We start from the raw sequence: 17,168 nt of genomic DNA, 5'->3' as shown, positions 1-17,168 counted from the left end.
GTGTAAGTGTATATAAATATCTAGATGCGATTAATCGCCATTAGTCGTTGAACAGCCCTGACCGACATCTAGTCGATAATCTTTCTCGCATATCTCATTCACATTTAAACACAAATACATTTGTACGTCCTAAAATGACGTGAGAGTAAAAAACAAACAAACGAAAGCATGTTTTTTGAGTGCGCTGTCGCTTTAAGAGGATAATGACTAAACCTTTGATCGTTACATGATAAAGTCTTGTTGTGTCATAAAATACAGTCGTGTCATTGGATTTGCTCACATACTTGGATGCTTGGGCTCGACCGCGACCCTGACGATGGGCGTGGCCTCGAAATTGAGTGGTGTAAAGGGAGGGCAGGCGGGAGACGTGGAGATGGTGGCCGACTTGAGAATGAATTCCTCCATTCCTCCAATACCTGCATAAAACAAAACATCATTCATAAGAGCCTTGAAACTGTGTCAAATAACAGAAAGATTGTTTGAAAGCTCCGGGCTGTGAGCTTCAATAAATAGTAGTTTGTTGTTTGGTCCTAAACACTATAACTATACAACAGCTTCCTGATTTGCTTCCTCTATGTGTGTGTGTGTGTGTGTTTGTGCGCGAGGTAAGAGCGTAAGCGTGTGTGTAACGTTTGGACGGCGAAAGAAAAACACACCTTAGAACTCTGACATTTGCAATTATAGATACATTCAAGTGGCAGAGATGAAAATATCCATCAAGACTGAGGGAAAGATGTCAAATAACCGACATTCAGCAAAATGGCTTTTAGATAAAGGCGAACTGCCACAGACGTAGAGGATCGAGCGGCAGAGAAGCAAAAAACAAGAGGCATATCTGGCTTTGTTGAATAGATTATGAATATCGACACGCTTCCAACAATAACCTTGCTGAGGTTTTGTTTATTCTAGGCGATATCCCATTGATTCTAACAGAGTTGTCTTTTGACGTCCAATAAATATTTGATCAAAATGAATATTTTAGTCCTGTATTTGAGTTTATCATCATTATAAATCTGTTATTGTGCTGTTCTATTAAAGACACTGTAAATGACTGTTTTATCACTGAAATGGGTCTGCTAAATATCACCACAAAAAAATTTAGTTTTACTACAGTAACCATAGTTTGAAATGGGGTACTTGCAGTATTCACAAATGTATTATGGTCTTGCGATATAAATCATTATTAACAGTATATGGAAATGCAAATGGTAATCAATCTGTCAAAAATAAATCATTAAAGTCCCAGTGAAATAGAAAAATTACAATTAAAATGTTTCATGAAATATTGCAGCGTTTATTGTAAATAACTTATCTATGTGGGTCATTTATTTTTTAATATTAATGTGCCCGTATAATCTTCAATTAAAATATGAAAATAAATGTCCTTCCTTTTTGAAAATCCTTCTCAAATTACGTAAATTAGACTGCTTGGGCGAAGCATCTGTTAGCTCCTCCCCTTCAACTGTCAGTCAGCTCCCCGTTCCATTTAAAATTGCAACCACTGTTTTTATTTCTCCAATCAAATTGCAGTGAAAAAACAAGCCACGTCCACAATTCTTTTTCATTCGAAATTGTGTTTCACTCAGAAATGGATCAGAATAAGGAAGTTAAAAAGATAGCAACATCCGGTTGACGAGAACTTTAACTGAACAAAAAATCGAATTAAATTTAATAAAAAAATATTGCAATGACCAAACTCTCAGAAAGTGTTGAGACTCTATCTACATGTCAATCAATTTGCACATTTACATGGACGCCCATGTATGGAAAACAGGAAGCCAAATCAACTTTCACACTATTTTCTTGAAAGCAAACCACATAATACCTAAAACCTAAAACATTATGCTGCTGGTCTCTCGATCCATTTCATCTCTTCCAACATCTCTCTGAGCTTCACTTGCACTTTATATGTGTATGTGCACAAACAAAAATGATCGCTCATATGACTATTTTTACTGATTCTTGGCCATTAGTTGGAAAAGGAGGAGCTAACGGATACGGACACTGAATGAAGTGCTCGAACAGTTTCATTCAGCTCTTGAATCCCATTCATTTGAGTTACATCAACTCTAGAACTCAAGATGTCAAGATCTTCTGTGGCATACTGAGCTTATAGCAGACTCTTGTTCATGAGCAAACACCGGAGGGCTGTAAAGACGGTAATAACAGCGGCTTAACAGTAATCACGGGCGCGGGGTTCGTGGAAGCCGACCTGAATATGAAGTCTTGAGTTTAAAGCTTTGGCCGATGTTGATTCAATGGCCCACGGGAGACGTGTCTGGACACACGGATGACATCACAGACGTTTCTTATAACACCGCAGACGTGCAGACATACCAAATGTCGAAAAAATAAACACAACAGCATCTAATGTCAAATCTGCTAAGCGTTTGGTTCTTGTTGTTAACACAATGCAAGACACAGTGGATGAATTGTTCTGATCTCTCTTGCAATGACATTCTTCGTTTAAGTGTTTGCATGTGTTTGGATCAGGCACAGATGATGAGAAGTGTGGGAAACGAACACGACTTAAACTCTCGAAATGTAGACGATAAAAAAGTCATTCCTAAATTGATTCTCCAGAAAAGCGTGGTGCTTTCAAGACATTATGTTACCTACATGACAAAGTATCATTGGCTTGAAGGAATTGTTCAAACATGTACGACTTTCTTTATTCCGAAGAACACAAAAATGAAAGAATGTCTTCCAAATATATTATTTTGAGTAAACAAGCCCTTTAACCAATGGTGTGAGTTTGGGGCGGGGCATTTTCTGTCTGACCAATAGTAAACGATGTGTGCAACAATGTATTGGAGGATCAATGCTGCCATGGCTAATAAACCGGCTGATATTTGTGATCTTTTTATTTATCCATGTATGGAAAGAAGGAAGTCAAGAGTATCAGTGTGGCGTGAGAACAATGTTTTTTACCATTGCTTTTAGGAGTGTAACAATATGTTAAAGTACGAAGTCACAAATGACAACATTTAAGCTATGTATAGTTAAAGTGAGAAGTTTGACAAACCGGTATAGCAGAGTCTATTCGTTTGGTGCGGCCTGTGGTGCAGAAATTAAAAACTTAAAGAAGTTCACTTAAACCTATAATTCCTTAAACCGTCCTTGAACATGAAGGTTCAATTCTTCAGTTGAGGACGGACCAAAAATGATTTATCAAAACGCGTATGACAACTAGTCACAAGAACCAATGAGATTAGACGTTGCGACTACAATGCAACATATTGATTGTTATGCAATTCATTTTTTCCTCACAAACATATAGTTTTTTTTACTACGTTATTAACCCATGAAAGTCATTACTACGATGAAGGATGATTGTACTTTTTAAATCTTTAACATTTTGGGTTCCAAGTAAGAAAAAACGTATAATAAGCTTTAGTTTAACTACAAAAAGGAATAATAGTGTAGTTGTTCTTTTTTCAACCTGTATGATTTTTGACACAAATCTAGGATTGCATGAGAGAGTGAATTGTTTTTGGGTGAACTACTTTAATCTTTAAATCCAACAGGTTGAAAAAAGAAACAACTGGACTATTAAAGACTATTGTTACAAATTGCAATGGAAGTGTTTATACGCTGTAGTTTGACACATGGCTCATATCACCAGACCGAGTCGATTGAGTCGCCCCCCCGCAGACACTCCTTTAACCTTCGAGTCACTCGTTCATCACTGAAAGTCGAGCCAGATGCGGTGGTCAGTCCAGACACAGGAACCCTTTGTGCGTGTGACTTTAATACGTCCAGCCGGGCCCGAGGCACACTGCCATATTTATCCACAGCGCTGATGATTTCCTGTTCATGTCGCCCCCTCTCATCCCCCCTTCAAACCCCCCCCCCGTCGTCTAACCCCCGTAACAGCAGAACTGATCTCAGACCAGAGGCCGGTGATTAATTCAGACCCTTCAGAAAACAAGCAAATCGGCCGCTCAACTCCATCGGATGGTGTTTTAATGATGGCTACATAAATCCGGCATCCTCTAAACTCTTCACCTCACATATGCTTCTGGTTTCAAAGCAAAAGCCCATTGACTTCCATCGAATGGACACAAAACAACGGAGACGTTTCTCAAAATATCTTCGTTTGTGTTCAACTGAAAAAAGAGAGTCACGTACTGGTTATGAATAAATGACGATTTCACTGCGGAGAAAAAGTTCTGCGGTTGCCTCGCGGCGTCCGCCGATAAGAGCAGAGCTCAGAGAACGTGCTCGCTCTCTCCTTTTAAACGGTAAAACAGAGACGCTCTTTCTACATGAAACACGAGTAGGTAATTACTCAAAGGTGACTGCGTCTCCGAGGCATTCCTCAACAAAAGCCGGCTGCAGGAATAACCGGCGGAGAGGAGCGACCGGCTCACATACAGTCAGTTACAGTAGGAGGCTTTGAGAACAGGCCCGCTGGAGAAATCTGGGCCACACATGGAAGGCATAAAAGCACTTGAAAAAACGAAAGCTGAATCAAAGCTGAAGGGTTTCGAAAATGAAGAACAATTTCACGTTGGCAGAAATAATGGAGGGGTTTGTGGCAAAGCACTTCGGTTTAACGCTGGACTATTTTTAATCTTCTGTCAACCTTCTGATAAATCATGCTGACATGGGCTTACAAGTGTTATTAGGCTCAAAATGAGTTTAAAAGCCGCTCAAGGTAAAGTCACATTACATTTGATTTGCTCTGGACCCCACAAACACAAACAAGAAGGAAGGACTGGAATGATAATAGACTACATTTACATTCTAAACAACAGTTGACTGGACAAAAATGTTGCTTTATGCTCATATCAATATTTTTGGTCCATTGTGCAGGAAAATAAAAGGTGCAATATGTTTTTCTTTTTACAAAAATTGTTACTGAGCTAGTACATAAACACTGAGTGTCCCACATTAGAAAATGTCAGTTGTCTTTCAGAAGACAATCCGTCAAACAACCAGCAAAGTTATGTTTCCGTATCAGATTTAAATGTATTTAAAGATGGGTAACATGCTATTTCATGCATTCTGACGTCTTTACACCGTTGACTGTTCTGGCTTCTCATGCTTAACATGGTCAACGTGTTAAAAAAAAACGATTTGGACGTATGGCGTAGTATTTCTGTGCTTGATACACTCCCCCAGCACTCGGAAAGGTTTTTATAAATCTATTCCTTTTATTGGGCAATTCTCCCGGAAAAGCACGGCAAGCTGAAAGAAATAGCCAGCTCACACGCCAACAGACCGGCATAGAAAGAACCACTTATCAAGATTAGCTGTGCTGCATCAAGATTGGCTGTTCTGTGGCCCGCAGCTGCAGCTCGTTCCTCTTGCGATAGTGAGAGAAGTTGAGGTGTGTTTGTTTGTTCACGACATTTAATTGATGGGTGTTATATAAACGGTGGATGTTCTGTAACGATGGATTTGGAGATCGTTGCCGGACATAAGTGACTGTAAGTCAAACTAAGTCATACGTCTGTGTTTTGTTGGTGATCGGCGAGTACGTGCATACTGTAAAAAACACGAAGGGATAATACGATAATGTGTAGTGTTATCCTGCGTTCCGTCCCACTGCCCGCCTCCAGTAGCTCGTGTTTTTCCGTAACTAATCGTACAGCTGTATCTCTCTTTTAGAAATTTGATCGAACACTCTTCGGCAATGTGCAATACTACTGTATAGGTACTTAAGATTAATATGAGATTGTCAGAAACTGCGTGTGTTACCCGATCTTTAAAACATTAAAGCTGCAAGCCACAACCTTCTCTCTATCGCCATCTCTACCTGAAAGAGGTGGTCTAAGTTCGGTTGCGCTTGAACTCTGGTGGTTTCAATATAAGTTAGTCTAGAGGTCCTGAAGTCTAACAAGATATATGAAGGTTTTAAGGTTTCAGGAAGGTCTCAAGCACATAATACTTCAACCAGCAGCCCTCTTGTGCTCGTGTTTGTTTGGACTTGTCTGGTCTAGATGCCATTTTTATTGAGAGCATGAGTTGTAAGTGTAAGGATGGACAGTCTGATCAAAAACATGTATAACTGAATGTACCATTATAAAGCGATTCGATGGAAATGTTTTAATAACCATGCAAACATACATTGATGAATAATGTTGACATTTAACATTTCACATCTCATTAGCTTTCATACCCATTAAAACACCAAGTTATGAGATTAATAATCGTTTAAATAAATAAATAAATAACTATTTATTGGTCTATTGATCATGTCAAGTTTTAATAAATGAATGAATTAAATATTATTCATTTATATTTTTAGCGATTCATTTTTACATTTATCTTTCCAAAAAATGTCTATTCATCTTAAACAAACAAACAGATCTAATTTATGGTTCGTGTACAGTATATTTCCTCATCGTGGTTTATAGCGGTACTGTACCACGGGAGATAATGATTCAGTCAAACAGCTTTAGTCAAAAGCCAAGACTTCTGTTCCACAAACACACAAAAGTGTTTCCTTTCCTTCGCTTGGCAAGCACAGAAGCCAAGGTCCAAACTAACATTCGCAGGCTCTCAAAGTCCTCTGAGGACAGCCAGGGGTCAAAGGTGAAACGTTATCGCCCGGCCTGACTGTTTCCGCTTGCGTGCAGCTTGGGTTGTGCAATGAGGCCCTTGGAGGCCGTGTTTGGTTTCTTCGCCTGATTGCGGTGCTCGTGCGGGTCAGGAAAGAGAACTTTACATCTGTCTGAGCGGTTTGAGGGAACGTAGGAGCGGAAAATAGGATACGTAGAGCACAAGGGCAAACAACCCGGAGCGAGTGATCTCCATGACTCAAGTGAGGAGAAATCTTCACCGACCACAGATACTGTTGGCCCGGGTGCGAGTTATATAAAGAGCTTGTTTTTTCTCCTCGCTGTGCCTTTGGCAGCCGTTTCTGCTCGCGGCTGTGGTTCTCGGAGTATCTTCAAACCTGAGAAAACCTGAACGATAATAACAACGGCATTTAATGTTCACAACAGATTTTGGTCTTTCACATAATGTTGTGTTTAATAGTTACGGCTAGTGCGATTTAGATCGCTGTTAAGTACAGTAAAATTAAAATAAATAAACTATTGACAAAGATATTTAGAACAAATCATGATTTTAGTTCGAAGCGGTGAGAGACTGTACGATATGTGGTTGAGTTATTATGTGACTTTTGAAGGATGTGAACTTTATTATGCAAAGTTTATATTTGAGTAAAAGAGAAGATTATGACCATTTCGGCAAAAAATATGTTCAATCGTTTGAAAAACAGGCTTGGAACTTTAATGTCGGTATCTTGGCTCTCTATCGCCCTCTGTGTTTGAAACATAAAACTGCAGGTTACTTTACATACAAATGACATCAAACTAAATCTTCCCCCAAACATTTTTAGAGACACGAGTCTTGATTATAATCTTAACGTTGTTGGAGAGATTTTTATTTACTTTCTTAATAACTGTCGTTTATTTTTTAACAAAAACTATTATAAAGATCGCACCTAGAAGATGTGTGGCGGGAATACTGCTGTAATATGTGTAAGAACAGACCAATCACAACTAACTTCACCATCTCTCCAAAAAGATTTTTGGCCGCCCATCCTAGATTCCTTGTTGTTAAAGCTCAACGCTGCTCGACTCCGACAGCTGAATCCCTCAAATCCTTCCCTCTTTATTTCCTCCTAACCAGATGACCGCTTTCAATCTCGACGTGCACGAGTTTGTGATGAACGCTTCACTGCAAACGTACCGGACGTACTGTACGTTTGTTTGCATCACAGACACATGAGCTTTGTGTTTTCTGTCCGCAGCAAAACATGTTTGGAGGTTTTACTCAAAGAACTGTCTCAAATCTTGTGCAAGATTTCGTTTGTTCCTCACTCAAAGCTACACAAATCCTCAGACTCATTCTCTTTCATTATATGTTCAAGTCTGCATATTTTTTCAGAAATGGCGTAAATCATGATAGAATTTCATGTTTGGTGAACTATTCTTTCAGTGGTTATGAAAGGCAATTTTTGGTAGCCAGATGCTCATAGACGTACAACATTTATCACAAGTGTCAATCTCGTGAGAGAATGAAAGAAGCTGTTGACAAAGATGAATGATCTTTAGCCTCAGTAGAAGAGCAATTACAACATCCTGTAACGTCATTTGGAAGCCATTAAATTGTGTTGAAACAGCCAAAACCAGCAGAAAACCCTCTGTTGTATTTCACATCCCAATGTTTGAAAATGATAACAGAGTTAAAGAAAACATCAGCTTCTGACTATTAGCATTAGATATCTGCAACTTTTTTGCAAATGAATATTTATTCACATGTGTGTACATCAGATAACTACAAATATAGTGCGCTTGAAAACATAGTGAGAAACTAAACTGTATAAATCTATAAATATATTATATAAATATAATCAGACTACATGTCAAGTACTATTGCACTACCATGGTACATGAATGGCATCAGATAATAATCTCTCATACATTACTCCACACTAAAAAAACGATTTTTACAGAATTTTCCTCTTTTTGTACAGTTTTTACGTATACTGCAAAACTTTTAACTTTTTATTTTACAATTTTTACGCTACAGACTTTTCACGTTCTTTTGAAAAACTGTAAAAACTGTCAGATCGCAGTGAAAGACGATGTAATTTCTTATGTTAAAAATGTTATTTTACTGCATTTTAGCCGGAAAAATACCGTATTCTTTTACTGTGCATGTATATTCCTTAGGGTAGGATTTGTTTTTGAAAGCCACATATGGCAGCTTTCCTTCCGAAACCTTTTTACTGCTCTTTTGTCAAAAATCATGAAAGTCTCCTTTTATTTTTGCAAATATCTAACAAATAAAACGTATTAAAAACATCATTTAAAATGCGCAGTGATTTTTCATTTGCTGAAAACTGCGATTATGGACATCCAAGGTTTCCGAAGGACAGCAACAATATGTTGCTTTGAAAAAGGCAGATTTCTTGGTATTGCTCAAGAAAAACGAAAGGTGATCCACAACGGTTTTCAACAAGGTGTCTGAAACAGGACCACACTGCTGGGGAAAAGCACATTCAACATAATCAGACCTTTGACTTAAAACCTTCAATTAAAAACAGCTTTTCTACGTGTGAAAACTTGCCCCGGTGTCTTTCCATCGTTGTACTGAATTACGGCAAGATACTTTAAATCTATCGTAACATCATGATGATATTTCAAATCCTAATCTTTTAGGAAAAAGAACATGAATTCATGTCAAAGTCCATTAACACAACAAGCTGTAAATAGTGAGTAACTTTTATCGTGGTTTTTACAAATCACTCGCATTCATGAACGCTTGTGATACTCTATCAGAATCTAACCGATCCACAGAGACTGCAGTTAGTTGATGAAGAGCGAGATGAAACTCAGACTGGGTTCTTATGGTTTCAGTGCTGCCAGTAGGATGTGATGCCAGCGCTCCTCTCATAAACTAATAGTGTGCTACAGTTGGCTACAGAAGGATGAGGATCTTTTTTCTCTCCGAGTGCCTTAACAGATTTTGTTGAAGAAACAGTAAGGGGATACAAAATCTGGAGTAAATCTCATTAAGCGCAATGACGTTTTCACAACATAACACTAAACACGTTTTCATCCCCAGCGCGATTTGATTCCGTGGAAACAGTAGTTTGTGTTTCTGGCTGATGCCCGACTACAAGAAGATTTTTGAAGAACGTTGATGCCAAACGAAACTGAACCCCGTCGACCTACATTGTATGGATGTAAAGACCGAAGCATTTTTAAACTTCATTCGGCAAAAACACACCAAAGCATCTCAAAATGAAAACTGTAAGGGCATCATTAGAGACCGACCATCAGGTCAAAAGCAGCATTCAGCTGTGAACCATGCTCCACGGGGAATCGCACAGAGCCGTGGAAAAAAAATCTGGCTCCGTTTGCGGCGTGGAAAGTCCCTTCGGTGGAAAGTACCTCTCTTAAACTTGACAGATTGTGGATGTGTAGGATCACGAGGGGCCGAGACAGACTTGCCCTTTGGCCAAGAAACACACACAGAATATTACATTACATTAGTCTGACGCGCCGTGTCTCTCGCACACACACTTTCCTCATCTCCCTACAGTTCATAACGAATTGCACCGCAACACATGAAGATGAAAAGACGCATCGCTTTGGACACAGCGATGCTTTTGCCTCACGTTCATCTCGCATTATGTCGACGGCGGCTCTGACAGGCAGCATGTGGCGCCGATGTGAGAGGCATCAGTGCAGGAAACGGCCACGAGAGGAAGTGAGAGCTTCTGTAGAGCATTGTGTAAGGCGAGGTGGACGTGAGGTGAAGAGGTTGGACATACTGCCAGCATTTAGGCTGTTTAATGTTTTGCAATGCCGATGGAATATGGAATAGCACCAATGTAACTTTCCATAAGATCACAGATGAGATGCTCCTGCTATGTATAGATGAGATTAAATGGATACTTTTAAGTGTCACCTACGTCTCAGATATTTCGAGCAAATAGTGCTAGTCTTCCTCAATATTGAAATCAGCTGACATTTTGCAGAGATTTGTATACTTGTATACAGCATGCGTCTGCTTGAAAACACAGAGTTGTCAGTCATAACTCCGGCATCTGCCCCCAAAGAACGTGCACCATAGACTGACAAGAATATATCGATTAGTCTTTGTTTTGTTTATCGCACATAAAGTATTCTCGTCGCTTCAGAACAATTCGACTGAGCAACTATGAGCGGATGGACCAATTTACCGATGTCTTTAGACCTTTCCTGGACCTGGACAACAACTATAACCACGATCTCTATGAGGAGGTCTGGAAATCTCTCGGATGTGACCTCAAATATCTTTATTCGCGTTCCAAAGACGCCGGGAGGTCTTCAAACATGTTGGACGTCATTGTGTTCAAAAATAACTCAATTTAGATTTCGAGATGAACTTTTACTTTAATATGTCTCAACTCAACATCCAGTTACGTCAATACAAAACTCTGTTTCACAAGCCGTTTCACTTGTTTTTTGAAGAAAGAACCAGACAAACCGAAGACCATTGGATTGGAGAGCAGCCATCTTTCTTCAGCAACACACATGAAAGCTTCTAGAAATCTAGAGAACTCGAGGACGAAAGCAATATGAACCAAAGATAACCCAACAGGCTCTCTGTGACCCCATCCCCATCCAGAGGGCATATAGACGGTAATGCTGAGCGAGCACGTGTCACACATACCACACACACAGCAATAAAAACAAACATTCATCTGGGTGAACATATACGTACAGTCCAGGTGCCGTGAGACGTCATTTGTTTTTTTGAGTCATTTCCATCATGTTGGTCTTAAAGGTGCTTGAAAGTGGTTTTCATAGTGGACTCGGGACCTCTTATGGACCGCACGGTGAGATAAAGTGGGACACGCAATGACAGCATAAGGTGCTTGTGTATCGCAATTCATCTTAATATTTAATTCATACAATGACAAGGAAAACAAATACCACTTTTTTCTAAATGAAGACAAATTAAATCAAAAACATTACTACAATATATTTTAGGGGATCCTGGGATAGTTTATACATAGGTGGGTTGTGGAATGAATCAGTACATGCCTACACACGTGTGCTTTGTGATGTCATCTGGTACTGGCCAATGAGAAACGAGGTTAGTCACACTGAGATCCGAAGAGCGCCAGTCCATAGAGATGGCAACTGGTGGCACTAAACAAACAGTATTTATCTTGGCACTTCCAACCTCAACACACAAAACTCCTGCTGCCGTTTGCTTTTTCCAATCGATTCCACATCCTTACATCTGCTTCCTCACAATAACCAAATTCTAGTCTCGCAGACCCACGTTTTTGACGACTTCTCTCAGTCCGGTCCACGTTTGATCTTATTTTGAACAAAAAATGTAGAAAAACAAAACACACCTCTTTGACCTTGGTCAGAAAACATAGACACAAAAAGATAGCGTCACACAAACCTGGGAATTTTTTTACACACATCCCATAACAATGGGGTGCCCCTCAACAACCAGGGTTGAAACTGCACGCCGCTAATAAAATCATGTTTCATATCTTAATCTGACTGTGCATTGCTTTAAACACGACATCTGCGAGACCCAAAGCCTTCCGCGGAAACATGAACCTGGCGAGGCGTTCTGATTTCACGAGGCCAGACGGTTTTGAAATGACACCAGCAGATTACGAGGGGGGTTCGATTTGCGGACAATCGCAGAGAGAGGGGTTTATCCTCGACGCGGCGGGGGCGACCGTGACAGCGCGTCTCTGCATCTTTGCTGAGCTGGTCGTCACGCTAGCCCGCCTTTGAAGATTTCAGCTAACAGTCCTTTTTTTACTGGAGACGGATGGAACGACACTGGCAGGAAAATACAAAGGAAGAGGAGGGGAGTTTGGGGTACCGCAGGATTAACAATATTAGTTGTTTATTGTGGAAAAGATACAAGTAAACCGATAATGGTCTGTTCAAAAAAGAATGGTAACAAAACCAACAAACGAAAACGTTACGTGTATGCTAAATACTACAATTTCACATTTTAAATGTGCGGGCACTTTAAATTCAAAATGATTTTGATTGGCTGTCAAACCAAAGCTATCATAGATCGACTTTGGCATTACAGCTCTGAATCTAACCTGATGTGCCTTAATTCAATGTTAGATTGAATGAATAAATGAAAAATGCAAGTGATAATGGGTTGAAGGGACTGAACATGGAAAGAGAAAGGACGATACCATTGAATGCTCCATATTTATCTGACCTCAGGCTTCTTCAGTTTTGTGCAACTGTGTGTGTAAAGAAAACAGTTTCCTCGTGTTGGCACTGGCATCTGATTGACTGGGGTCCACGCTGCCCCCTGCAAGCTGGCACGGCTCCTAGAAAAGCATTCTGGCTTGGGTAAACAGAGCCGTGTGCTCGCAGCTGCACTTTTGACTATTAAAACCTCCAGCTATTATGGGAAACACGGAGGGTTCGCGTCACTTATTAGCCGCCCCGCCATGTTTCTGAGCTATGATCCCATCTCGCCCCACGTCGACCCGGAACAATGGGCTTAATTTAGCGTCCTCCAGACTTATACAACAAAGTCAACGTTACAGACAGACTGAACGCTCAGTCGCAGTAAATTACAGTAATTTTACAAGCGAGCGTAGTTATTTTCTTCATAACGTTACAAAACGTATCGTAAGAGGAAATTTGCTGGCTAACTGACGTCAACAACAGGCCGTTTATGAAAGTTATAAGTGATTTTGCAGTCTGACTTTGAATGACAATGTAGCACATTAGCGTCTCGCTAATGAGCCAGTTAACAGCTATCGAAGAGTTCATTACTGATGTGGCCAGCAAGATAACCTGCTATTAGTCTAGCACTGTTCATTCAGTTGGACAATGGGTAGTTAGCAGAGGAAACTGTGGACAACCACACGGGCATGAAGATTCTGTACGAGAAGTACAGTTATTATACTGTAATAACTGTAGTTATTACAAAAACAGCAAATTCGCTTTTTATGGTGTGCGTACTGTAGACTGTTTGAGTCATTCAAAATTAATACTCATGTCATTTTGATAGTAGATGGAAAATGTCAAATAGGGCAATAAAACATATCTATAAAGAAATAGCATGAAGACGGATTGTGGTAAAATATCAACAACACTTTAAAACCAACATAGGTAAAACTTAACAATACGGCAGTATTTGAAGAGTTTGTGTCCAAACTGAGAATAAAAAACATGTTTTTATTGTGTTTATTTTGTTAGTTAGCTGTATTTGAGTTGTTATGGCTTAAATCGAAACAAACCAACTGCCGTTGGATTGATATTAATTGGAATGCACAGTAAAAACATGATTTATGAAAAAACTGAGTTATCTCATTATGGAAATAAATTTGTTAACTACATTAGCTAGCATGAACTAGCAATAAGCAATACTTCTACATCATTTATTAATCTCGAATCATGTTAATTTCATCGTTTACTAATACATGTTTTACAATAAATAAAAAGTGATATCATTCTTCTGTCAAGACAAGCTATAAATAAAATAGAATAAAAAAATGTTTACCAACTAAACATTGCTATTTACAAGCTAGTTACCTTTGACGTGTAATGAATACGTAATGCGTGATGTTTTGTTATGATTTACTTTGATCAAATAAATAAAAAAACAGTTAACTATATAACCATTACATCAACCGATAAAATCATTCAGTTTGGTTGGTTTTAGGTCTTTTATCTGATCAGAAATAAATCAGTTATAAAGCAAGTACAAAAAATAGCTCGCATCTTTTTACATAGGTAAGCTCCTGATAATGATTTGTTAAGTTGAGTTGTTGGAAACGACTTGTAGGAGATGTCAGTTTGACACCATTTGACTTTCAAACGAGAAGTCAGGATAAAATTAGTTAAGAAACTGTAATTTTACGCCTTAAACAGAGATGGCGATAGAGAGGCAAACGTTACGGATTGCAGCTCTAAGAGAGTGCATTTGATTTAAATTCAAATATATCAAGCTTAAATCACACTATAAATGTAATATGTTAAAGTTTAATGACTGCTTATGAATAAAAACACATAAAAATGTTCTTCTAACATACATGTACTGTACAACATGGTTAGTCGCTGTCAGTCCATAAATAGCTGTAAGTTTAGCTGCGATTTCTGCATTTTATTTGTAAGTGCATTTTGTCCCTCGACGGCTGACATGGCACCTATCTCTTTGGTAACAAAAGTTTTTGCTTTTCACTGCACAAGTCTCATTCGCAACAAACATTAAGGGGTAGATAAGCCTCTCAAGTGCCAGAGAGGTAGTGATACACAACACGGGCTATAAAGACTCTGATGTCGACTGGGTCATTAACGGCAACAACATGGATGAGTTGAGCAGCTAATGACCTCTGAATTTCACAGACCACATGACCAGTAAATTAAAGCCGTTTTCGCCGGTGTAAGGGGGAAATAGAGCAAGGACATGTGTCTTGAGGAGCATTTTTAATGACTCCAAATTGATCGGTTTTTGGTGTATAAATAGAAGGTCTGACTTTTCCAGATGTCTCTTGGCACTAAGATCGTCTCCCAGATCCACAACTGAAGAAAAACATCTTATTGTTGTGATGTGCTTGGAAAATGTTGCTCTGTCAAGTCCTCAAACGTGTGAAGCCAGTCATGTTTTTAAGAAATACAAACTGCTCACCATACATGCAGAATAATGTCTGTAACCAATCGAGATAATCACAATGTGATGACAAGTTACAACAGTTCAGCCAACTGAATCCTTAAGCATACAATACAAGCTATTGTAATAATAACAATACACTTACATAAGGTCCAGAAAGATTAATAAGCACATATTGGGCCATTTGGAGAGCCTACATCTTGGCATAACTATCGCCAACAGAATACCGATATATCGGATTATCGGCATCGGTTGGTAACAATCTTCGATATCGGATGTTAACCATGTCCACATGATTCATTAAAAAAGTGTATGTCAGTTTCAGAACAACAAGGGAAGGAACATAAACTGACTACACTAAACTAGACCAGACTAAACATAACACTAGACATGACTACAAATAACTAAACTAGACTTACGTAGCAATACAGGACAAGGCGGGTGACAAGGACAACATCCCACAATGATCCAGCACAAGACAGGAGAGACGGGGCATTAAGTAAGGGAACAAATCCAGAGGGACAGCTGCGGGGTATGAAATAACTAATGAGCAATAATGAGGAGACACAATGAACACATGCTGAAAAACTAAACTGCTCATTGTTAGTCCATGTTAACTAATACAACCTTAATGTAAAGTGTGACACTGTAGATGTGTGTGCTCGACTGAGCAATGTTGTCTTTCCCCGTATGACTGATACAGATATGGAGTCATCCGTGTCCTCAGAAAGAGTTTTTAGACGATCCAGCTGGGGAAAAGGCCAGAATTGTATTTACAGACCTCAAAGACTAATACTTCACTGCTCTGTCTCCTTTCAGTTCAGATCACTTGCTCACGTATTTCTCATTCGTTTCTTTGAACGGTCTTATATTGTGTCCATAAAGCCAGTGGAACTTATGAGGTGTGTGAACCGGTTGCCCTGTGACTTTTTTTTTGAGCGTTGTAAGACATGTGGCGAAGTGGAGTTTGAAATCACTGCACTCAGCAATCCAGCACAGTTAATAACATTCACATCTGTGAGGCGTGTGCAGCTTCCAGAACCTTCTCCCTGTTGCTCTCCGTTTATCCTCAACGCGTCCTTAAAAACACGGCAAACAAACTGGACCTCAAAGCCGACGCTCACACCAAAAACTTAACCGAGACAATTTTCTTGATCAAATGAAGCCTGTTATTAGGAACATTAAGATTGTAAGATTTTTCAATGTGTGTCACCCAAGCTGAACTCCATGTGCTCTTCTCAGTCCCCTCTATCTGATGGGATATGGGGATGGGGGTGGACAGATCATCTTGGCCCTTTACGGCATCTATTGGGATGAGCTAGGAGGAAACAGATCCAGGAGAACAAAGGAAAGACCTCCAGGTTGAACTCGGCTGACCTCACAATAGGACAATTGTTCTGAACTGGTTTTGGTTGAATAGCCAGGCTTTACTTTACATTTGAAGGGAAACTTCATTGAAAAATAAAGAATCTGTAATAATTTATCCACCCTGATGTTGTTTAAGATCTGTATGGGACTCTTTCTTCTGTGGAACACAAAGGAAGATATTTCAAGAAAGGTCTTTTTGTTCATACAATGGGAGTCAATGGGAGTCGGTGTTGTTTGCTTATCAACATTCTTCAAAATGTGTTCTTTCGTGTTCCGCCGAAGAATGAAACTTGTATACAGATTTTTCATGTTTGGGTGAACTAAGGACAACGTTCACCTTGATGTGCACCACAGAGACTTGTTGATCGGGCATAAGGATGTTGTTTTGTTCCCATGGGAGTGCAAACTGCCAAAGAAAAGACAATTGGAGAAAGCAAGAATGACAGGGGCTTGAAAACAGGCATTCCATTCGTCACATTCACAGGCAGCTGCAGAAACGGATGCGTTTCCAACGTTTTTCTCAAAGAAAACTAATTTTCAAAAACAGAAGGGTTGATGTTAATAACACAACCTGGCGAGATCTCGCCAAGTTAAAAATCTGGGTCATGCTGGAGGGGAAGAAGGAAAAAGAGAGTGTGGGCAAGGACATGAGCGGTGCTGAAAAA

At 39.5% G+C, this 17,168-nt stretch overlaps 1 protein-coding gene across 2 annotated transcripts in view; it reads right to left on the bottom strand.

Moving 5' to 3' along the window:
• The window catches only part of efl1 (elongation factor like GTPase 1), a 54,891-nt gene that overhangs the window by 19,093 nt on the left and 18,630 nt on the right, over positions 1-17,168 (bottom strand). For both annotated transcript variants that reach the window (XM_079460284.1, XM_079460285.1), the window contains exon 16: positions 285-416. In XM_079460284.1, coding sequence (XP_079316410.1) covers positions 285-416 — 132 coding nt within the window. The remainder of the gene's footprint in view (positions 1-284; positions 417-17,168) is intronic.

This window comes from Barbatula barbatula (genome assembly GCF_947034865.1).
Source record: "Barbatula barbatula genome assembly, chromosome: 1".
In the NCBI taxonomy this organism is placed as follows: domain Eukaryota; kingdom Metazoa; phylum Chordata; class Actinopteri; order Cypriniformes; family Nemacheilidae; genus Barbatula; species Barbatula barbatula.
This window is presented reverse-complemented; position numbering and strand designations above follow the sequence as displayed.